The 24,238-nt window shown below is 41.3% G+C and overlaps 1 protein-coding gene across 10 annotated transcripts in view; it reads right to left on the reverse strand.

Annotated features, from left to right (window-relative positions):
* Positions 1-24,238, reverse strand: part of ANKHD1 (ankyrin repeat and KH domain containing 1) — a 182,546-nt gene that overhangs the window by 153,512 nt on the left and 4,796 nt on the right. For all 10 annotated transcript variants that reach the window (XM_045027030.1, XM_045027032.1, XM_045027031.1 and 7 more), the window contains exon 2: positions 4,577-4,730. In XM_045027030.1, coding sequence (XP_044882965.1) covers positions 4,577-4,730 — 154 coding nt within the window. The remainder of the gene's footprint in view (positions 1-4,576; positions 4,731-24,238) is intronic.

Consider the following 24,238-nt stretch of genomic DNA (forward strand, 5'->3'; position numbering starts at 1 on the left):
AAAGCTCATGCTCCAAAACTTCTGTTAGTCTATAAGGTGCCACAGGACTCTTTGCTGTTTATACATCCCCACAGAGTGGCTGTACGTACTCCATACTCTCTTGGCTGAAGTATGTACAGCTACTCTGTGGGGATTGGTATGCTAAGGCCAAACTTTGCCAGTAATTATACCTTGGGGCCAGCTCAGCACCAGAACTGAGAGCAGGGAAGGAATTTGTCTCCCCTGTGCTCTCAATGACACACCTGCTAGTGTGGAGCAGCCTCTCTCAAATGCATATAGGACAAGTGTAGGGGCAGGGGAGTAATTAGAAAACAAGGAACCTGGGACTGAAGCTGGGAGAGAAAAACTGACCATCGTGAATGGGGGGCATTGAGGGGGAGGCATTCTGTGTATTGGGACTGGATGAATAAGGGGACTGGAAGCTTGAGGGGCAGGGAATGAGGTAAAGACTGGGAGTCTGGAGGCAAGATTGGGACTAGAAAAAGCACAAAGATCAAATGGGCAGCTGGGAGAAAGGTCTGTCTGGATAAGGAGACAGATCTGTCTGCCCTGGCTGCCAGTCTGATAAGGAGCTGAGGGTCTCAGGAAGAGAACTGGGACCAGAAGCCAGGAAGGGACATCACAATGTATACACTCAAGGGGGCCAAATTAAGTTGCACAAGCATTTCCTAAGTTTTGATGTCTGATGGCTTGTTAAAAGCCACATAAGCAGAGCATGGAGATTGCAAATTGAAAAAATAAAAATAAAAAACCACATTCAGGGCCAGTTCCAGGCACCAGCGCACGTCCAGGTCTTCGGCTGCGGGTCCCTCAGTCCCTCTTGGAGGGAAGGACTGGCCACCGAATTGCCGCTGAAGAATGAAGCAGCGTGGTAGAGCTGCTGCCAATCGTGGCTTTATCTTTTTTTTTTCCTTCCCTTTGCCACTTGGGGCAGCAAAAAAGCTGGAGCAGGCTCTGCACAAATGGCATCCTACTGATTCCCTACTGATGAACCATGTGGTGATGAACACTCAGAGCCACTTGAACTAGTAGAGTATCTGATAGCAACAATATATTGTCATCCACTCCAGCACTGGAGGGGATGAGACATTTTGCAAGTGGGTTTCACAGATATTGGCTGACCAACAGAGGAAGGGTGACACTTCAGAACTGGCAGTTCCCTGAGGAGCAACAAAATAATTACGGGGTAAAAGTGACTTATAACAAGATTAGCAGAACTAAATTATAGGCAGGCCTAGTAGGAGCACCTGTTAAGGGTGCTTGACACGTTCCATAAGACCGTTTTCAGTTGCTTAAAACTTTGCTGAACTTTAATAGTTTGGGTTGAAAATTTCCATGTCAGGTGACTGCCTCAGAGAAGTTTTGGGGAAAGGGGCTAAGGTAAAATACATTGAATTGCCAATTTAAAAAGTCTGACCTTTTCTTTGAGAAGCCTCAGCCACTCCTGTACTAGAGAGCAGAGACTTGAAATCTGGCAGGGAGATGGCCTTTGTGTCAGGGATGTTCTTTTGCTGTTCCATGAAAATCTCCCCAAATTTGGCCAATTTATAAGGCTGTGAGAACTCTGTTTGCACATACTCCAAGAATTCATGGCAGCTAAAATCTGAGAATTGTTGTCACTGTGCATGCTCCAGCTCTCAGTTCCTAATGTTGACCAGACTCTGTATGTGCCATTCCATGGAGTGACTGAGCATGTTCCATCCCATGGCTACAGGGTTGAAGCTCTTCTGGGTCCAAGTGGGACTGGTTACTGGAACTGAGAGCTCTGTTGTTCTCTTAATGACCCCAGTGCTGGCACTCTCGCAGGTGTAGGAGGAAGCCATCTGACTCAATTGCAGAGGGGGCAAAAGCCAGACCAGGGTATTGGATGAGAGAAAGGAGTATATTGTAACAAAGATCCCGGTGGGGACTGGAACTGGGGCAGCAGGCAGGGATGGAAAGAGAAAATGGGGCTGAGAGATTGTGGGGATGTGTGTGTGGAGATGATTGAGACTGGTTGGACAATGAGTTTGGGACTAGGAGCTTAGGGTGGGTGGTGTGACCAGTCCAATGAGCAGCTGTAATGGAAACTCGAACTGACTGTGCAAGGAGACTGCAACTTGGATGAGAGGCCTGAGAAGTCTAGAAAATGTGACCAATGAGGGAAGGCTGAAGAAAATTGTTTAGTCTGGAAAAAAGAAGACTGAGAGCGAACATAAGTTTTCAAGTACTGTACATAAAAGGTTATTATATGGAGGAGGGAGAAAAATTATTGTTCATACCCTCTGAGGATAGGACAAGAAGCAGTGGGCTTAAATTGCAGCAAGGGAGGTTAGGTTGGACATTAGGAAAAACTTCCTAACTGTCAGGGTGGTTAAGCACTGGAATAAATTGCCTAGGGAGGTTGTGGAATCTCAATCATTGGAGATTTTTAAGAGCATGTTAGACAAACCTCTGTCAGGGATGGTCTAGTCTAGATAATACTTAGTCCTGCCATGAGTACGGGGGAGTGGTCTAATGACCTCTTGAGGTCCCTTCCTGTGCAGAGTGGACAAGCAAGGGACAGTGAGTGTGGAATGAGGAGCCAGAGGTGGGGAAGAGAGAGGAGCGGGGCAGGTAACATGTTGGGGAGGAATAAGAGAAGGCTCAGACCACTAGAGAACTTCGAATTGTATTCCAAGTTTGTATGGACCTGTGTAGTCCCCAGAAATGAACAGTGCTTCCAGATGAAGTGTCCCTGCCTGGGGGAGTACAAAACAGAATATTTTACTTATGGCTTCAGGCTGCCTTTAGCTGTCAAGCTATATCCTTCTTTTAGAGTGAAGTATTCTAGGGTTTGTTTTAGAAATTATACATGTCCCAATTAAGAGAGAAGAAAAATTTCAAGTAAGAGTCATGACCCATTTTTTCCTACTATGGGTCAGGTGACTTAGCCCCTCCCCCCATTGCAGCAACATCTTGAAACCTGATCTGGCTTTTCAGAAGGTAGCATTTGTCTACCAAAGGAAAGCAGTTTCTAATAAAGGAAGAGTTATCTTAAGTCTTCTACTGTTTCCCACACTGCTTCAGATCCCCTACCCAACTTTCATTTTTTCCCCACTTACCATTCCCCTTTCAAAGAGTTCTAACTATGCTTCTTCCAAGCACTATCAGAAATAAACAAGAGGGAGCGCTGGTTGACTAGAACTACTTTTATAGGTTAAGCTGCATTTTAAAATATGTTAATTAAAAAAGTGTTAGCTGACATTACAATCTTTTTAATCTTGGCAGGGCCACTAACTTGTTCTTATGTTTAATCCTGTGAAATAACTTTGGATGCTACAAGTACAGGTGCGAACAAGAAGCTTCATACAACCAGTCATTCAGACCCCCTTCCCACTCCAAATATACACCCAGAGCAACAGGTTTCAGAAATCTTCAGGATGGATATAGCACTCTTCTCTTCTAACTCTCCTCTGGCATAAAGGGGCAACTCAAATGGGTCAAATATTTCAATTCCCGCGAGAGAGCCTTGGGACATTCTCTTCCACAGAGGCCAAGGGTTTGTCCATGAGACAGTTGTACCAGTTTTAAGTTAAATATGTTTAAGCACTATTTTATTTGAACTAGTACAAAACCACGTGTAGATACTCTGATCCTGTTTAAGCATGGCTTAGTTTATCTTAAGTCAGTAATGAATAGAACTAAGCTAAGCTAAAAGAAACTACTCTTAACCGAATAAATACCTACACAAGGTTTTGTACCACTAATTAAATTGGTTTTAAAAAACTTCACCTTTAAACTAGTGTAACTGCGTGGATAAATCTTAATGCCCCTTTTGGATATATTTATACTGGAATAAAAGGTGTATGCTGTTTTAAAAATATGTTAGCAAACATTTTAAAAACCAGTCTATAAACAAGGCAAGGTGTATTTTAGCAAATTAGCTAGTCATGGCATACCCTAGGCTTGCCTCAACCATCTAGCTTGTGTTGAAGTGTTTAAAATGTACCTTGTCCCAAGTACATTAAAATTTTAATAAGTCAAAATGTGTTAGCTATCATTTAAACACCTGCCCCCCACCCCTACCTTAGCCCAGTCTAGACATACCCTCTGAAGGAGATAGTAAGGGACTGTTCTCTTCTTCCCCAAGGCCAGGAGGGTCTGTCCCTAGGAGATGGCTCACAGGAATTCATGCTTATCTACAGATCTGGTGTTTCTGCTGCCTCGTGCCCCTTTCTCTGACTCTCTATTGAAATAATGAGTTCAGGATTACACATCACTACTCTGTGAGGGAAGGAGAAAATGGCAGTTTAGCAAACCAGTTTCTTTTCCTTGCTCCTTTAATCCTCATCCATAAAATTACTTTAACTCTTAGCCTGGTTGATGACAAATGCCATTTACTTCACTTTATGGTTTCTTACGTTATAAATGAAGTAATACTGACCCAGAAAGCCTCTTAAATGAGAAACTATGAACTGTCACTTTTCTCAGACTCTCCACCATCAAAACACATTTTAAACCTGGTCAATGTTTCATGTGACCAAAAAATAACAAATGACTGAACTTGTGAAAGTAAAGCTTCCAGTTACAAGAAAATACTAGACAAACATAGTACCTGCTGCTTCTAGCAAGGCTTCTAATCTTGCTTGTGTTTCTGGATCCACAGTTCTTAAATCGGTGCCTTCTGCAGCACTTGATAAGAATAACTCGGATGTTGTTTTAAGCACTGGGTTATCCAGATCTTCTTGGTCCAAAATAAATGACTCAACCTGTTTTGAAGTTAGAGAAATAAAAACCATGAAACATCAAACTACAAAAATACTATAACTTCATTATTTTCTTAAAAGGAATATTATAGCATTTTATTTTAAATAGTTTTCCTATCAAGCTTTTTTGTTAGAAAAAAATACTAGAACTACATCATCAAGCATAAGATTATGGAATTTAAAATGTTTTGAAAGATTCTCTAGGTTAAAGGATTAATAAAGGAATAGAAATTTTCACCTCTAAATCACCTGATCTAATCTGGCCCAGATTAACAGTGGTGTTTATAAACTGAGTTTGTTGTCTCAGTTGAGTTCCTGAAACGGAGAGACGTCCTCATCAAAATCCACACTTAGGCTATGGCTACATTAGCGCTTCAAAGCGCTGCCGCGGCAGCGCTCCCGCGGCAGCGCTTTGAAGCGCTAAGTGTAGTCAAAGCCCCAGCGCTGGGAGAAAGCTCTCCCAGCGCTGTCCGTACTCCAGCTCCCTGTGGGGAATAACGGACAGCGCTGGGAGCTGCGCTCCCAGCGCTGGGGCTTTGACTACACTGGCGCTTTGTAGGGCCGCAATTTGCAGCGCTGCAGAGGGTGTTTTTTCACACCCTGCTGCAGCGCTGCAAATTTGCAAGTGTAGCCATACCCTTAGGTCTTTTGTACACCGAGAGTTTTGCAGGTATAGCTATACCAGTATAGCTAAACCTGGCAAAATCCTCACAGTGTGAATGTAGTTATAACTGTGCTCTGAAATGATAAGCTATACTGGTCTAAATTGCACCCTCCTTAGGGCCTATACCTGCATAGCTCTGTTTGTTAGGGGTGTCAGATACAACTTTTAGATAATGTTTTCATACACCTTTAACAAACACAGCTACACTTATATAACAAGTGTAGATCAGGCTATATCTCCCTGTTGTGGGCTACCTTGGAGAGGCAGAGGATTAGACAAGATGAAGACTGCTATCCTACCACTCTATGCGTCTGTGGTTCTCAACCCACAGGCCACTTGCAGCTCAATCAGCACACAGCTGTGGCCCATGTGACATCCTCAGGGCCATGCAGGTAGTGAGTGAGTGAGTGAGTGAGTGAGTGAGTGAGTGTGTGTATCTATGGTGGATGAGGCCCACATAAAACATAGGGAGCTGCATATGCAGCCCACAGTGGTAAATAGGTTGAGAACCACAGCTATAGGTGATCTCTAGATAAGATCTGAGGGTTCTCCATTAAGGTCAAGGAGAGCTTTACAATGAAATATGGCCTTTATATAGCAGCAACTTAATTATCTGTTCATTACCCTATTGGTATATTCCTACTAAGTGATGTAGAACAGATGCTCACCTTACACACCATTGCTCTCGGCCCTCTTTTACCCATTCTCTTTTCTCTTCCTTCCAACTCTCCCAATTCCCACTCCCCCATTCCACTCTTCTAAAATGATCTGCAGTTAGATAGTTACTGCTTACAATTAAAGTGTCATCATTGGGGGTTTGTGTTAACAGCCCAGTGAGAGTCATGAGGACAGAGATGTTCATTATTCAAAACCATTGGTTCAGACTGTATGCAGACTCAGTAACAATCATACAAGCAGAGTTTAACTGTAGGTCACAAGGGCTAGAAACTTTTTTAAAACAAAACAAAACTTTAGGTTCCACAGAATTTGATGTGCCATTCAGGCCATAATAAGATTGGATGGATAAAATGTTTGACATCACTAGACTTGACATTTTCTGTTAAATACATTTTCCAGAAAAGCAACATGTTTGCTGTATGTTAGCACAGTACTTTTAAGTGGTATGGTGTGCTACTCTTAGTGTCGATGGCAGCCAGCTGGTGTCTGTTCAAATAAAAGACAGCAGTTTGTCACCACAAGAATTTTAAGAAGCGCCACTTCTAGTTTAGCAAAAATACAGACCATACGCATATTATGATTAATACAGTTATGCTACTAATATTGAGAAAATGTTACTGTGAGCAAGAGAGTTGAGAGGTTAAGGAATAACAGCTTAGCAACTACATCAACATGAATGAAGTTGACAAGCCATTTATGACTCATCAAAATATATTCCTACACTAAGATTTTTCTGCTGCTTAACTCCAATTCCATGTTATGTTCACTTAAGGACTGGAATAAACAGGTTCCTGTTAGCCTCAGAGAATCTTCTTCACACTTATGAAATACACTCCTGTTTATAATGAACATTTTTGTTCATTATAAAAACCATTATGCCTTGGATAGGTGACTTAGCTAAATCAGAGCTTTGGCCTGAATTAAAATTCAACATTGTTAAACTACACCTCTACCTCGATATAACGCAACCTGATACAAGACAAATTCGGATATAACGCAGTAAAGCAGTGCTCCAAGGTGGGGAAGGGGCTGCGCACTCCAGTGGATCAAAGCAAGTTTGATATAATGCGGTTTCACCTATAACATGCTAAGATTTTTTGGCTCCTGAGGACAATGTTATATCGAGGTAGAGGTGTATCTCCATAACTTGTAGGAAGAATATCATCCTACATGTACTGTGGCTGCACAATAAAACCGATATATTTAACTTACTTCAATTATAGCCAAGAAGTTATGCACTGCATACTGATATTTCTTTAATTACAGACAAACTGATCTCCCTTTTGAAGATATACTAAACAGGATGAATGTTTTAGCTATCACTGAAGTGACTGTGTGCAAAATACCATGCATACTCAGCAAATCTTGAAAATGACTTATTTTTTTGGCAAGTTTGCCCAACCTGAACAGATAGGGAGAGATCAATCTAACTATAAATTATTACAATCTATTCCATGGATTCTGCTCCATTCACATTTTGTTTCACGTGACTTCATTTTTGGCCCTCTCATAACGCATGACCTGGAAGCAAAGGACAATTTCCTCTTTGACTATTGCCAGCAGACCAAACTCAGGGTTTGTCTACACTACAAAATTAAGTTGACGTAACTTAAGTCGATGTACAGACACCAAAGTAATTAAAGCAGTGGTTCATGCCCACACTTGCTCCTTCTGTTGATGGTGCATGTCCTCACTAGGAGCGCTCCAACTGAAGTGGGACATTTTGGGACACTGACAGCTGAAGCCTGGCAGCCCTGGAGCTGACAGCCTCAACTGTAGTCTCAGGACTCACACTGGCCTACCCTCAGCTGTCTCATGGGCATGGGCTCAAAGCTGTGAGCCCCCACCCCAACAGCAAGAGCTGTGAGCCCTCACCAGGCTTAATTTCTCAGTAGGGAGCCTACCAGCAGTGAAACTGACATTCTTGTCAGTTTCATGGCTGCTATATCACATTTCGGATCTGACTCCAGCTGTCAGCCTGTGGGAGTCTCACAGCTGGAACCCCCTCAATCCCTGCCCTAGGCACTCACAGCTAGGAGTTGGAGAGGAAATGCAAAATAACAGCTATTAAACTGACAAGAATGTCAGTTTCACTGCTGGTAGGCTCCCTGCTGTGAATTAAGCCCCACACAGACTCACAGTTGAGGCTGTCAGCCCCTGGGCAAGGGGGGCTCCCGGTGAGGGATGAGGGGGAGGGGAGGAGAGCCCAAGAGGCAGCAACATGGGGAGGGGCACCTCACAGCTTGTGAGCCTGCGCCCCACTGACAGCTCAGGCTGTCAGCGCCAGGACTGGGGGCGAGGGAGGGCTCCATCCAACAACTTACTGTTTAAGTAACAGTGTCTACACAGACACTGCATCACCCTAACTACATCGACATAGGCATTACACCTCTCATGGAGGTGGAGTTATGAGTTCAGTGTGGCGGGCCACTTACTTTGGCAGAAGCAGCACTGTAGTATAGAAATTGACATAATTAGGTCGATGTAAGCTGTTTTCTGTAGACTTAACTCTGTAGTGTAGACCAAGCCCCATTCCTATTTGCAAAGACAAGGGCCAGTAACAGCACATCTCCCTGCTTTGTTCAATGGCACAATACTTGTTCTTTGCTAATCTAATAGTTTAAAGCTCACCGTTCTACCTCTCCACACAGAAAGCACATTTTAGCTATGTGATCCTGTTCTGAATTGAAATCATTTCCTTCAGTTAAAATTCTTAACTGAAGTTATAGTCACATAAGCCTAAATATGAACTTACAAGACAAAAAGTTACAGTCAGACAGACTAGTAACTACAATTTCCAACCATGAACCAGATAGACAGGAAGTTTTAGATAAGAAAGAAGAGATTTAATATTGCTAAAATTTCTCTTACCCAGAATCCTTTTGTAGCCCATTTCCTTTGAGCTTACCTTTAGGTTCAACTTACTTGTAAAAACTTTCAGAAGATAGTCACATTTAAAGTTTCAAAATGATATCTTACTGCATGTACTTGCTGTCACTTTAAAAATGTGCTGCCCACTAGTTCTGTATCATGTGCAATATGGGAGCTGGTTGTCACACAATTTAAGATGACAAAGGCAACTTCCCAGATCACTGTGTTAGCTTGAAATTGAACACAATTCAGTGCCTATTCTAACAAGTTTAAAAAAAAAAAAAGCATATCTGTATTAAAAGAGGGCTGAACAAAAGTTGCTGCCATAAGGTAAAAAAATTCACACCCTAGGCATTTACAAATTTGTTTCTCTTGTGGCAGCACTGAATACTCCCACCCCCCATACCCCCCACAAGCATAGCCTCAAGTATGAAAATACTAAATATACAAACGAATTACAAAAGTGGCTAAGCCAGGATTGCCAGGGCCTTTTTTTGTGTTTAAGACAAGTTTTGCAAGATTTTACCATTAAAGAGAGACTGAAAATTGGCTAACTGACATTGTTTCTCAAACATTAGGGACACAGCTATTAGAGTGAACCAAGATTCTCTGTCCCTACAGTGGTTGGGAAGAAAAACTAAATTAGCAGGATTATGTTAACTCAAACTAGAAATATCAATTCATTTAAATATTAAGCATATGTGCTTTTGTACTTTTTAAAATAAAAATTAAGTTTGTGCAAGCTAGGTTCAGCCCTCAAGCCCCTGAAAAGCTACTAATATGGCATTTGCAGAATTTGGGCTCTTTGATTTAACCCAATCAGCAGTGTAGTGAAATGACAGAGCAACCAGTCACTGTGCTATTTTTGGACTACTTTGTGAGTTGCTTTGAGCAGCTAATAGGCATCTTATTTGGTAGCTGATTAGATATGCATGTGAAAGTGTTGATTTAAGACATAGCTACTCAATAAAATTGCAACACCCATTATAAATGTTCAGCAATTCCCAGGCACCAAGAATTCAGATGATGTGGCAAGCTACTACAACTGGACCCCAAGCAACTGGACACGAGGACATGAGCAGGGACACTTAACACTGGCATACTTAACTGCATTGTTCTAGCTCACAGAACTTGCTGAAGTACTGCCAAAGGACTGCAGCAGCCACCAAGAGGTTTACAGATCCAATTACAAAAGAGCTCATCTCTTATAGCAGATTCGTTCACAAATATCTGACAACTATATAGGTATCCATAGGTAAATACCAAGACTGGGTTCATTTCAGGTCAGGGACTGAGATACTGAACAAACATCACAGGCTTTAAACCTCTCAAGACAGCTTTGCAAGAGCAACACTAGTTGCTTTAAAAGAACAGCAATAAATAAGGCTATGAGTTTTTCACAGAGGTCATGGATTCCATGACTTTGTGACTTCTGCAGTGGCTGGTGTGCCTGGCTCAGGGGCAGCCCCTGTGCCAGTCGCACCAGCTGCTGCTGGGAAAGTCTCAGGCCACCGTGCCACCTCCCTCAGCAGCAACAGAGTTTGGGTGTGGGAGGGGGCAGAGGACAAGGTGAGGTGGACTCTGGGCAGCGCTTACCTACAGGGCTCCTCGGAAGCTGTGACATCCCCCTCACTCAGCTGCTAGCACCCCAGATAAGCGCCACCCAGAGCCCGTCTCACCCCGTCCCATGCCCCAACCCCTTGCCCCCTCCCACACCCAAGCTCTGCTGGTGCTGTGGGAGGGATGGGGGGAAAAAAAAAAAAAAAAGAGGCATGGAGCCAGGTAGGAAGCCTACTGGCCCCGTGCTCCCAGGCTGCCCTCCTCCAACATCCGCAGGGCCTCCAAGCAGCCCTCCACCAAGTTTTAGTCATGGGTATTTTTAGAAGAAGTCACGGGCAGGTCATGGGCCGTGATTTTTTGTTTACTGCCCGTGAACTGTCCAAGACTTTTACTAAAAATACCCGTGACTAAAACATAGCCTTAGCAATAAACTAAGGGACAGAAACAAAATCAGACTAAAGACAGGTCTACACTAAACTTTTGCTGGTATACTCATGTTGGTTGAGGGTGGGCAGATTTCCCCCCCCCCCCACTCACATATACCTATACCATTTCCATACCAGAAAAAGCCCTTATGTAGATGCAGTTATACTGGCAAAAGAGTGCTTTTACTAACATAGCTTATTTTGCTCAGGGAAGCAGTCTAAACTATACCAGCAAATGCACTCTTAGCTGTACCGGCAAACTTTAGTTAGATTAGACAAAGATATAGACAAGAGAGAGAGAAAACTGATCCCTAGAATCAGCACTTTGTTTTGCTAACTAACACAAAAAAGGAATTCAGAAGTGACAAAAGCAAAAGAACAAATGTGCACCCTTGTGTTGAAAAGTGAAAGCTGCAATATTACCATTTCTTTAGGTGAATGTCTTCCAGATGTACCCCAAAAAACCTGAACTTTTAGTGGCAGGGACCATTGTAATATTGTGAGTTTGTACAGCACCAAGCACAATGGGATCCTGATCAATGACTGAGGCCTCCTAGTCAGCACCACAAGATTATTCTCAATCTTGGCTATCCTGTAAGTAAAACTGAAGTATACATGAGATCACCACCATACAATTTGAATTATTCAGATTTCATAAAGAATCATACAAGGTGTGCAAAGCCTGTGTTAAGCCCACTGGATAACTAATTTTTATTCTGTTCAGAAGTCTTCTCTATGATAGTTTAAGTTATCAAGTTTCTTTAACCACTATTTTTAAAACAGTGTTACTAATATCAGTTAAGCGTTACCATCACTAGTATTTCTGCTCTAAATAGGATTGTTAAACGAAAGTGAGTAGTTATGGAGTGGCTGCTGTGACTGTGGAAGTGAACTGGACACAGGGTTCATGAGTTATGGCACCCTAAATACAGAGGCTCACAGTTCTAAAGTAAAAAAGAACTGGAGTACTTGTGGCACCTTAGAGACTAACAAATTTGAGCATAAGCTTTCGTGGGCTACAGCCCACTTCTTCAGATGTATCCGAAGAAGTGGGCTGTAGCCCACGAAAGCTTATGCTCAAATAAATTTGTTAGTCTCTAAGGTGCCACAAGTACTCCAGTTCTTTTTGCTGACACAGACTAACACAGCTGCTACTCTGAAACAGTTCTAAAGTCTTATTTTTACCACTTTGTAGCAAAAGAGAAATGAGACAAAAATGCACTGGATTAATTTAGTTAAGATCTAGTGTTCAAAACCAAAATGTGATTAAAAGCCTAAACAATTTTAAAATTATGTTTAAGTATTAATGTCAGAATGGCATACCAGCTCTAACAAATCAGGACTTCACATTATTGAGGATCTAATTTTCTATTTATAAGTTTCTAGCCCTGAGACAGACCTCAAAATGGAGAATATACAGGAAGAACTAGAAGCACATAAGATAAATTATGACTTAACTGGCATCACAGAGACTTGGTAGGATAAGTCACGACTGGAATATTGGTATAGAAGGGTAGCTTGTTCAAGAAGGACAGGCAGGAAAAAAAGATGCTGCATTATACATCAAGAATATATAAACTTGTTCTGAGGTAAGGAGGGAGAGACAGAACAGTTGAAAATCTCTGGACAAAGATAAGGGAGAAAAATAGCAGACCCATACCATGATGTCAGCCCTATGAACCACCAAATCAGGAAGAAGGCTTTCTAGAATAAATAAATATCCAATACAAGACTAGCCAGACAGCTGTTGTGGTAAAGTAATATGGTAAAACACAAGATTTCCAGAAAGTTCTTGGAATGTATTGGGGACAACTTTTTGGTTCAGAAAGTGGAGGAAGGACAGCCATTTTAGACTTGAGTCTGACCAACATGGAGGAATTCACAGTGAATCTGCAGATGGAAGGCACACTGGGTGAAAATCATCATGAAATTATGATTTCACGATTCTAAGGAAAGGAAGGAGTGAGAGCAAGACAATAATGACAACGGACTTGAAAAAACACAGCCTTTAACAAACTCGGGACTGATATATAAGGTCCAAAGGGAAGAAAATTAAGGGCTAAAGTAGTCCAGGGGAGCTGGTAATTTCTCACAGGGGCAATTAAAGGCATAACTTCAAACTATCCCGATTTGATGGAAAGATAGGAAGAATAGTAAGAGGCCAGTATGGCTCCATCAGGAGCTCTTTAATGACCTGAAAAATTGAAAAGTCATCCTAAAAAGTGGAAACATGGACGAATTGTTGATGAGTACAAAAGAATAGCACAAAGAAGTCTTATTTTTATTTACTGCTTGTAAATTTTAAAAATAAACCTGTTTGTAATTTTAAAAAGATAGTAATCACAGAATAATGTAACAGTTTTTGCCAGATCATAATTTAATCACATTTACTGGGTTTATCTATTTAGGCTATGTCTACACTAGAGACCTTACAGTGGAACAGCTGTACCACTGCAGATGCGCCGCTGTAAGGTCTCCTGTGTAGCTGCTCTCCCATCAGCATAATTAAACTATTCCCAATAAGCAGCGGTAGCTATGTCAGAAGGATAGCATCTCCCAACAACACAGCGCTGTCCACACCAATGTTTCTGTCAGTATAACTTATATTAGGTAGGGATGGTTTTTTCCCTCCCTACACCCCTGGCCGACAAAAGTTTTACTGACAAAAGTGCTAGTGTAGACATGTCTCATCTCCACGCGAAGGCTAATACTTCCCTGCTCTGCTTTGCACCACCTCTCATTTTATGACCACAAGAGGTGCATACAAGCATAGATACATGGGGGGAGCACAGACCTTGGGGGCCATAGATACATGGGGGGAGCACAGATCTTGGGGGCCACCTACAGTTCCAGTAGAGTATGAGGTGTCACAAGGAAGCAACAGATTTTCCAAATCACTGTACATCTTAAAGAGGTTCATTAGGGCCACTGCTTCACACACACACACACACACACACACACACACACACACACCACCTCCCCCCAACACACAAACTCCCGCTGAAAGTCTTGGGAAGTAGGACCCCACCCTCCTGCAAGCCTAAACACAATTATTGTACTTGCACATAATGCTTCTACAAGCCTTAAAAAGGGTTGTTAGGATCCTTAAACACCACCACCCACCAGAAGCAGGCTGGCTAACCTAGTGAGGAGGGCTTTAAACTAGGTTCACCAGGGGAAGGAGACCAAAGCCCCCAGGTAAGTGGGGAAGTGGGATATCGGGAGAAAGTACAAGTAGGTGAGTGCAAGAGGGGAGGGCTCCTGCCCCATACTGGGACAGCAGGACGATCAGTGAGTTATCTTACATGCCTATACACAAATGCAAGAAGCCTGGAGAACAAGCAGGGAGAACTAGAAGTCCTGGCACAGTCAAGGAATTATGATGTAATTGGAATAACAGAGACTTGGTGGGATAACTCACATGACTGGAGTACTGTCATGGATGGATATAAACTGTTCAGGAAGGATAGGCAGGGCAGAAAAGGTGGGGGAGTTGCGTTGTATGTAAGAGAGCAGTATGACTGCTCAGAGCTCCAGTATGAAACTGGAGAAAACCTGAGAGTCTCTGGATTAAATTTAGAAGTATGAACAACAAGGGTAATGTCGTGGTGGGAGTCTGCTACAGACCACCAGACCAGGGGGATAAGGTGGACGAGGCTTTCTTCCAGCAACTAACAGAAGTTGCTAGATTACAGGCCCTGGTTCTCATGGGTGACTTTAATCACCCTGATATCTGCTGGGAGAGCAATACAGCAGTGCACAGACAACCCAGGAAGTTTCTGGAAAGTGTAGGGGACAATTTCCTGGTGCAAGTGCTGGAGGAACCAACTAGGGGAAAAGCTCTTCTTGACCTGCTGCTCACAAACAGGGAAGAAATAGTAGAGGAAGCAATAGTGGATGGGAACCTGGGAGGCAGTGACCATGAGATGGTCGAGTTCAGGATCCTGACACAAGGAAGAAAGGAGAGCAGTAGAACAGAGACCCTGGACTTCAGAAAAGCAGACTTCGACTCTCTCAGGGAACTGATGGGCAAGGTCCCCTGGGAGAACAACATGACGGGGAAAGGAGTTGAGGAAACCTGGTTGTATTTTAAAGAATCCTTATTGAGGTTGCAGGAACAAACCATCCCGATGTGTAGGAAGAAAAGTAAATATGGCAGGCGACCAGCTTGGCTTAACAGTGAAATCCTTGCTCGTCTTAAACACAAAAAACAGCTTACAAGAAGTGGAAGATTGGAAAAATAACCAGGGAGGAGTATAATAGTATTGCTCAGGCATGCAGGAGTGAAATTAAGAAGGCCAAATCACACTTGGAGTTGCAGGTAGCCGGAAATGTTAGGAGTAACAAGAAGGGTTTCTTCAGGTATGTTAGCAACAAGAAGAAAGTCAAGGAAAGTGTGGGCCCCTTGCTGAATGAGGGAGGGAACCTAGTGACAGAGGATGTGGAGAAAGCTAGTGTACTCAATGCTTTTTTTGCCTCTGTCTTCACAGACAAGGTCAGCTCCCAGACAGCTGCACTCTGCAGCACGGTATGGGGAGGAGGTAACCAGCTCTCTGTGGAGAAAAAAGTAGTTCGGGACTATTTAGAAAAGCTGGACGAGCACAAGTCCATGGGGCCGGATGCGCTGCATCCGAGGGTGCTAAAGGAGTTGGCCGATGAGATTGCAGAGCCATTGGCCATTATCTTTGAAAAATCATGGCGATCGGGGGAGGTCCCGGATGACTGAAAAAAGCTAATGTAGTGCCCATCTTTAAAAAAGAGAAGAAGAAAGATCCAGGGAACTACAAGCCAGTCAGTCTCACCTCAGTCCCTGAAAAAATCATGAAACAGGTCCTCAAGGAATCAATTCTGAACCACTTAAAGGAGGGGAAAGTGATCAGGAACAGTCAGAATGGATTCACCAAGGGCAAGTCATGCCTGACTAACCTAATTGCCTTCTATGATGAGATAACCGGCTCTGTGGATGAGGGGAAAGCAGTGGATGTGCTATTTCTTGACTTTAGCAAAGCTTTTGATACAGTCTCCCACAGTATTTTTGCCAGCAAGTTAAACAAGTATGGGCTGGATGAATGGACGGTAAGGTGGATAGAAAACTGGCTAGATGGTCGGGCTCAACGGGTAGTGATCAATGGTTCCATGTCTAGTTGGCAGCCGGTATCAAGTGGAGTGCCCCAAGGGTCGGTGCTGGGGCCGGTTTTGTTCAATATCTTCATTAACGATCTGGAGGATGGTGTGGACTGCACCCTTAGCAAGTTTGCAGATGACACTAAACTGGGAAGAGTGGTTGATACGCTAGAGGGTAGGGATAGGATACAGAGGGACCTAGACAAATTAGAGGATTGGGCCAAAAGAAATATGATGAGGTTCAACAAGGACAAGTGCAGAGTCCTGTACTTAGGACGGAAGAATCCCATGCACTGCTACAGATTAGGGACTGAATGGCTGGGCAGCAGTTCTGCAGAAAAGGACCTAGGGGTTACGGTGGACAAAAAGCTGAATATGAGTCTACAGTATGCCCTTGTTGCCAAGAAGGCTAATGGCATTTTGGGTTGTATAAGTAGGGGCATTTCCAGCAGATCGAGGGACGTGATCATTCCCCTCTATTCAGCACTGGTGAGGCCTCATTTGCAGTACTGTGTCCAGTTTTGGGCCCCACACTACAAGAAGGATGTGGATAAATTGGAGAGAGTCCAGCGGAGGGCAACAAAAATGATTAGGGGGCTGGAGCACATGGCTTATGAGGAGAGGCTGAGGGAACTGAGATTGTTTAGCCTGCAGAAGAGAAGAATGAGGGGGGATTTGATAGCTGCTTTCAACTACCTGAAAGGGGGTTCCAAAGAGGATGGATCTGGACTGTTCAGTGGTAGAAGATGACAGAACAAGGAGTAATGGTCTCAAGTTGCAGAGGGGGAGGTTTAGGTTGGACATTAGGAAAAACTTTTTCACTAGTAGGGTGGTGAAGAACTGGAATGAGTTACCTAGGGAGGTGGTGGAATCTCCTTCCTTAGAGGTTTTTAAGGTCAGGCTTGACAAAGCCCTGGATGGGATGATTTAGTTGGGTGTGGTCCTGCTTTGAGCAGGGGGGGGTTGGACTAGATGACCTCCTGAGGTCCCTTCCAACCCTGAGATTCTATGATTCTAAGCCCTATTTAAGCTCCCAGTAAGCATAAATAAAGTTATCAGGCCTCCCAGACTGGAGGGATTGCTGGAAGGCCAACAATCCAACTGTAGTTTGTTGAGGACAGAGACTCCAGAGGTTGGTTTTGGTGGAGGGAGCTGGTTAGCTTCCCTTCCCCCCTCTACCCATATGTTGAGCATATAAGGAAGAGATCCTCCCTCCTGCATACCTCTTAAGTTGTGTATGAAAGGAGCTATTCTCTGTCAGATCTCAGGAGCCAGAGTGGACCTTTACTGCTGAATACCATAAAGAGAATGCCCAGGTGAATCTGAGGTTGCAGACATACCATTTGAGTGAAAATTACCTCAATATTCAACATTTAAACCGCCTCAGAAAATTCAGAGCTAAGGTTGCACTCATACCAAAAAAAAAAACAAAAAACCACCACACCCCCTCACAGGGGTACAAAATAATTGCTGATCAGCAATTATGGGTGCCCAACCTGCAATACCTCAAAGCATCTCATGCTGGAGACACAAAATCACTAGTCACTTCTCAAAATTCAGGCCAATGTTTGCATATGCAAATACATACCTATATAATACATCAAGACAGAAATGCAGTATGGGAACATTCCTCCATGATAAAAGTTAGACATCCAGAGTCCTAGGCTTTGAATTTTCTTATGCTAGTATTAACAAATCAATGTCAAATAACTTTTATGGGCAGACATTCTTTTGGGGGGGGGGGCGCGCGAAGTTGGATAGGTGGCCCATATAAAACACATCAGCAGATTTCTCTCACTTGGATATTCAACTGAACTTTCCTATACCAAAATACATATTTAAAATGAAGCAATGCCTCTCAATAGTTTCACAAATACTGGAAACTCTACCAGGGCAGAGCTAAGGATGAAGCCATTATTGGAGTAGGACCATGTGATTTGTGGAAGTTCAACCACAAACAAGAAATTAAACTAACATTCTTGAAAGGCAACAAATTCAAAATATAGGAAGTGTGCCTATAATCTTGTAGTTTTGTCATTGTTAAGTAAGGTTAGCAGAAAAACAGAACAAGTGCAGAAACTTCTTTGAATTGCCTATAAAAAAAGCTACAAGATTGGTAGATATTTCAGTCACTACTTTAAGAGTTATAAAATAAAACAAGACTGCAACCAGGACTGATTAGCAGACAGGCAGATTGAGGAAGTTTTAGTTTCAAATGATTCTTTGCAGTTATCAGCAAGGGACTCACCATATATACAGCATTGGTTCTGACTGCCATCTGCTCTATTCTCAAAGCATATTCATAATACATGAAACCAAATGGGAGTTAAGTGTATACATCAAGGGGAGAACAGACTAGTCTTGAACCTAAGAAAGGCCTTAAACAGATGACTAGGCCTTAGTGTCTAAGGCAGTTATATTTATTAAGCATTATATGTGTTCAAGTATATTTCAGCATACACTAATCAATTTACTAATCAGTTGATCCATTTTTTCATTATTTAATTACTGCTTCAAAAGGTTTCCCCACAGCTCATTTATTCCCACCCCTCAGATCCTGCACCCAAGTCAATTTCTGATGTCATCTATTTCCATGGAAACAACCCTGTGTTTGACATCACTGTTTTCAAGGAAATAACCAACATAAGAAATGTAATATTATGACTTTACTCCAGGATGAGACAGAAACAGTGTAGCCAGACTCTAGTTCAAATATTTCAACCCAATAAATTAAAAAAATATATATATCAAACACAAACCTCAAGTTACCAGAAGCAGCATAAAAACATGTTTTGTTTAAAACTAATGGACTTCCTTGGGTTTGTCTTTTACGCTCTACTGGGGGAAGTTGCTTATACCACCAGCAACCCAAGGAAGGAAAACCATCTACTGTACATATTTCAGGTTGAATCTTCACAAAAAGCACAAGTTAAGGGATAACTCCCCATTCCTGGGTTTGAAAGATTCCATTCTCCTTCCTAACAAGGTATGCTAGTGCGTTGAGGCTGGGGGAGCTATCACTCCTTTCTACTTCACTACCGGAGGAATGTTCACATCACCCGTGTCAAACTCAAAAGAGGAAAACACGGAAAAACAGACCACGTCTGGTGGACTGGGAGCCCATAGTTTATTTAGTCTTCTTTATTTACTACTCTGCCCAAAATTGGTCTTCTTTATACTAGGGAAATGGCTCACTTTAAAAACAAATACATTTTACAAGTACACTTTTTTCTCAGTCTAGAAAAAAAAATCATTGAGAGGGCTGCTTTGATCAGCTAATACCATCTGGGCTCAGGTAGAGTAAACAATTATTTGTAGAAGTGGTCTTTTTCAAGCAAGGCCCAATGTGAAAGGTTATATTTATGAGCCATCAAGCAGTTTAGGCCTCAAAATGTGATTTCCATATAATTGTGCCAGTTTTAAAAGAGTCCAATCAGTTCTAGATAACTTTTAGAAAACTTGACAATACAAAAAAGAAGAGGGCTTAAAAACACACAAATGGAACAGATGAGCACGCCATCTAGCAATTCAGCAATCTGATCCCCACCCATATGCTTCAGGCACCAGAGATCCTCAATATTTAGAAGTGACTACTCCCATATAAGATGAGAAAACTCATAGGATCTCCTGTAGGAAAAGTAATTGCAATGCCCTTCAACTGCCAGCAGAAGAGAGAAAAAGCAGAGCTCCCTGAAAGAAGTGACAAGTGTTCCACATTCAAGTCACCTACTATATAGAAGTATATAGCTTGGTGGAGACCATGCTGGGCTTTTCCAAATCTTGTGCCATTTTTAGTAAATCTTTTCAAACCTAGCACATACAAGTTTACATGCGTGTTCTGCCACGGCAGAGCCAGCAAATGAAATATAGTGTAAACCTTAAGAGTTATCCTAACAAAAGCCTATTCCAGTAAACAAAGCAACTCCACTACAATCCCCGTGCTAAATTCTTCTCCACTGGAAACTCAAGATGAAAATCCAAATGGTAAATAATGTGCTGTTTTTAACCATGAATAGCTTGAATATCTATGGCCTCTCTCCCTGCGCTCTACTGTCATCTTCGCAATTAACAGCATGGTCTGGAGTCTCCTTCATTTAAGACTGGGGCCTAGTGGTAGACCTTTCTCTTTATGATGCACTCACCTGGAAAAAGCTAATCTCCTCCTCTCTTGGTCTGAAACAAGCCAGATTTGTTAGCCTTCCAAGCACACTAACATTTATCATTTTACTAAGATTCCTGGGTAAGGAGGATATTGATGGGGAGAAAAGGTTTCATCAGGGAGTTTTGATTTCTGTAGTTAAGAAGAGAGTTGTTGAGTGGGTTGTCTTTTATTGGAAGCAATTGGGGGGGAGTAACTTATGGGCCTAGTGGAAACTCTGGGCTCCTGACATGTTAAAGTCAAGTCACAAGCACATATTCTGTATATTTTTGTGCATTTAAACAAATATTTAAAGTAAAGTGTCTTCTATTTTCAAACAGACAAAAGGATTTTTGGAGTAGGGCCAGCAAATGGACCTAGAAGAAGTGTTACATAGTCAAGTGAGGATCGGAGTTTTGGGTTCTTCTGAGCAACAAAGACTGCAACAATTAACCATCTATCAACACCTGTCTCAAAAGCTAAACTGGATGGCTCTGAAAGGAGTCACTAAATTTTTTATTTAGTTACACCAGACCTGCTTAGTCAGAATTATGAGATATTGTGAAACAAGGCCCTGTGGAGGAAGGATTTTAAAAAGATGAATGTTTATAAAGTTTCTACCAGCCAAAAGTGGAATGGAGAGAGAAGAGGAAGAAAACGTTCTCATCTTATCGCAGAACTACTGAAAAATAATGAGACCATTCACAACATGAATTTGTTTCTTCACAACATGATTGCACGGTATTAACACATACTATATCCAGGAACATGACTCTTCTAGCTACATTTTGATAGATATATTGCAAAAAAAATTGAATGTATACAAACAAGTAGTTAGGAAAAATGTTAAATCTCCAATTTATATTCAAACTGATTATTAGGAGGTTATAGATGGAAAAAGGAAATGAAAACAGCCTGATCTGTTTTAATCCCCAAAATTTCAAAGACCCCACAGTTCCTCCAAAATTAGGCTTTAACCTCCCCCTACCAACTGTTGCTAGTGAGAGAGACAAGCTTTCAAAGTTACACAGAGGTAGTTAGTTTTAAAAGCTGGTTTACAAATAGGTGTATTAATGAGAATAATCTAACAAGAGAGTCCAACTGTTCTTATAATTTAGACTATCACAGGAGTTGAAAATCATACTGTGTCAATGGAAAGGCTTCAAACAACAGGATGTCCTTAACTCTTAAATGCATCAGTTATCAAATACATAAACATGATTTTTGTAGATTTCCCATATTTACAGAGGAACTTGATTAGTATAACTCATTAATTCCTAAATTTTTATTTAGTTACACTATCCTCATTCCACAAATGGGTACTTCTATTAGTAAGACAAGATAAAAATCACAGGAGATAAGAGGACTTTGGGTGACATCTGAAGCAACGTTATCACTTCTGAAAATATAGATGTCCATATTAGGACAATCAGAACTTACTCCCCAGGAAACAGTATTTTTTACTTCAGCTGATACCACTGAGAACTACCAGGGAGTCCTCATAACAGATACCGAAATTACATTTACTTGCTTCAGGTGAAAACTTTGGAGGGGGAATGGGTTCAGAAGGGGTTCTTTTTGAGTCAGAAGAAAGGCTTGAGTGTATACTGGATAAAAGAAATCAGGGTAGAGTGATTTAATTCACTGATTCTAATCCTAATTTAAATCATTAATTCTAATCATGTTTTAGACTTCTACTTTGAATTTTGCTTTAGGAAAGTATCTATTCTCATTGTTTGGTATAGCATTCAGACATGTTCATTTGCAACTAAATATAGTTTTTACACTAATTTTGATACTTTTTGCTAACCAGGAAGAAAAATGTGTATAAACATAGTATAAACAATTATATAGCCTAACATACATTTAAATCACATTCTTAATTTTTAATTATTGTAGGTTAAGAAATTTCATTCACCATTTTCTATTTACTAGTTAATTTTTACCCATGTGTCAAGCTGCTTTTATATATAAAACTAGAATCAATTAAAAATGTGTAAGAACCACAACTTAAAACGGTTTCTAATAAACTACCTTAAATAAACTGGATACTCAAAAAAAAGGCTTATTAAAATATGTTTTGCATTTCAAATTAACTGATATATTAAACAAAGGAAGTGTTATTTATAGTCAGCGTGCTGACAGATTGAAAAAAATCTGTCCCACGGTGACCAGAAACAAAGGTATTTTTTTTAAGATGCTTCAAGATGCAGGTAAGTGCTTACTGGGATTTTCAAATGTGCACAGGCACATAATCTGCTTTAGCACTTCTCAAAATCTCACTAGGCATCTATTTGCATCTTTAGGTGACTAAATACCTTTGGAAGTCTGTCCCCACGTTCTTCAAAGTACTTACATATTTGCGAAAATGCAAATACCAGTATTTGCTCTGTTACAGAGACTGAAAATAGATAATGCACTACATGACATGCATTCGACGAAGTGGGTATTCACCCACGAAAGCTCGTGCTCCAATACGTCTGTTAGTCTATAAGGTGCCACAGGACTTTTTGCTGCTTTTACAGATCCAGACTAACATGGCTACCCCTCTGATACATGACATTGTTACACTTATAAAGCCTGAGTTGGCCTCAAAAATTACAGATGTTTTCTCCCTGATTCATTATATAATTAAAGCAGCAACACCCTTTAGCTCACTAAAGTTTTTAGAGGACTCACTGATGAAGCTTTATTTAAATGTTAATAGATTATATTAGGTTTAGGCCTTAACATGGGTTGTCATTTCAGATTTAATTTTAAAGGGTTTAAGAAGAAATTTGTATTTAAATAAAAATGCAATTTAAATTTAAAAAATCTGATCAAAAATCCCATCTGATTTTTTAAAATGATTTTTTTTATCCACCCTGCAAGAAATCCTTACGTATTAAGGAGGATATGGGGTGCCTACCATAGGGACTCTAAATGTAGGACCATAGGGAATCTAAAGGTACGTTGTGTCCGATTTTTAATTATGTTTCATGTAAATGTACCCAGAGGCTTATGGAATAGATACATTTTATACATAAGGCAATTCTGCTGTCAGGCCACTCACTCTGAAAAAGGGATGCAAATGGATTAAATGACATTCTACAGCAGGGGTGAACTCTAATTTCCTTTGAAAAATCAGGACTACCTAACTACGAACACAAGAGGCCTGCATAACTTTTATATGACTGCAGTCAAATGCCACTCTGAACCCCAAGATCCTCGAGTACCTTTATCATTATGGATCACCTCAGATTTGCTTTTTCATTTTATATTAGATCAGTGAGGCACACAATATTGCAAATACTTCAACTATCATAGTCCTTTACTTCAATTTGATATATCTATTTCTGCAGCCCAATTTCCCCTTTTTAAAAGACAGACTTCAGTTAAAGAATTTGATGTAATATTGGTGAAAGGTAAGAGATTCACATAATGGTAGGCCTGGACCCAGTAGTCTTCTATAGCCAAAGGACAGGTAGCTTAAACTCCACACACACACGCCCCTGCCAACTTACCTCCTACTTAACCTATAGGGATCACAGCTAGTATCAAGAAGATATTAAACTATCCACGCCTATTCACTCCACCAGCACCTATTGCCAGAGCCTCAATAGAATCCAGCTTCAGTGATGGCAGTTCACTCAGAACTAGATTAACTCATTTAAAATAGGCCACAGCAGCTTCCAACCACAAACCCAGGCCAAGTTTAAGATAATATGTGAATGTTTTGACCTTCACTATTGTTACCAAACCCATGGGCAATCTGTAGGGATTCCAAAATTAAACATGAGGAGGACAACAGCCTTTGGTGGCAATATCTTCTCTAAGTACAGGAGAATTACTGCATCCCTCTTAATATTTTGTCTACTATTTCTGAAAAAATTATCTACTTGATATGATTCCCATGGACCATGCTTGAATCATCTGTAATTGTTGACTGATTTGCATTTGATGTATTTTTACCGTGATCACAGGTGTCAGTTTCCTGAATCTCCTCTCTCTCTCACCTTATTAGCCTCTCCATAGTTCATCTGCACCACTAGTTTCAGAAGTATTTTCCCTT

This window comes from Mauremys mutica, chromosome 8, assembly GCF_020497125.1.
Source record: "Mauremys mutica isolate MM-2020 ecotype Southern chromosome 8, ASM2049712v1, whole genome shotgun sequence".
In the NCBI taxonomy this organism is placed as follows: Eukaryota; Metazoa; Chordata; order Testudines; family Geoemydidae; genus Mauremys; species Mauremys mutica.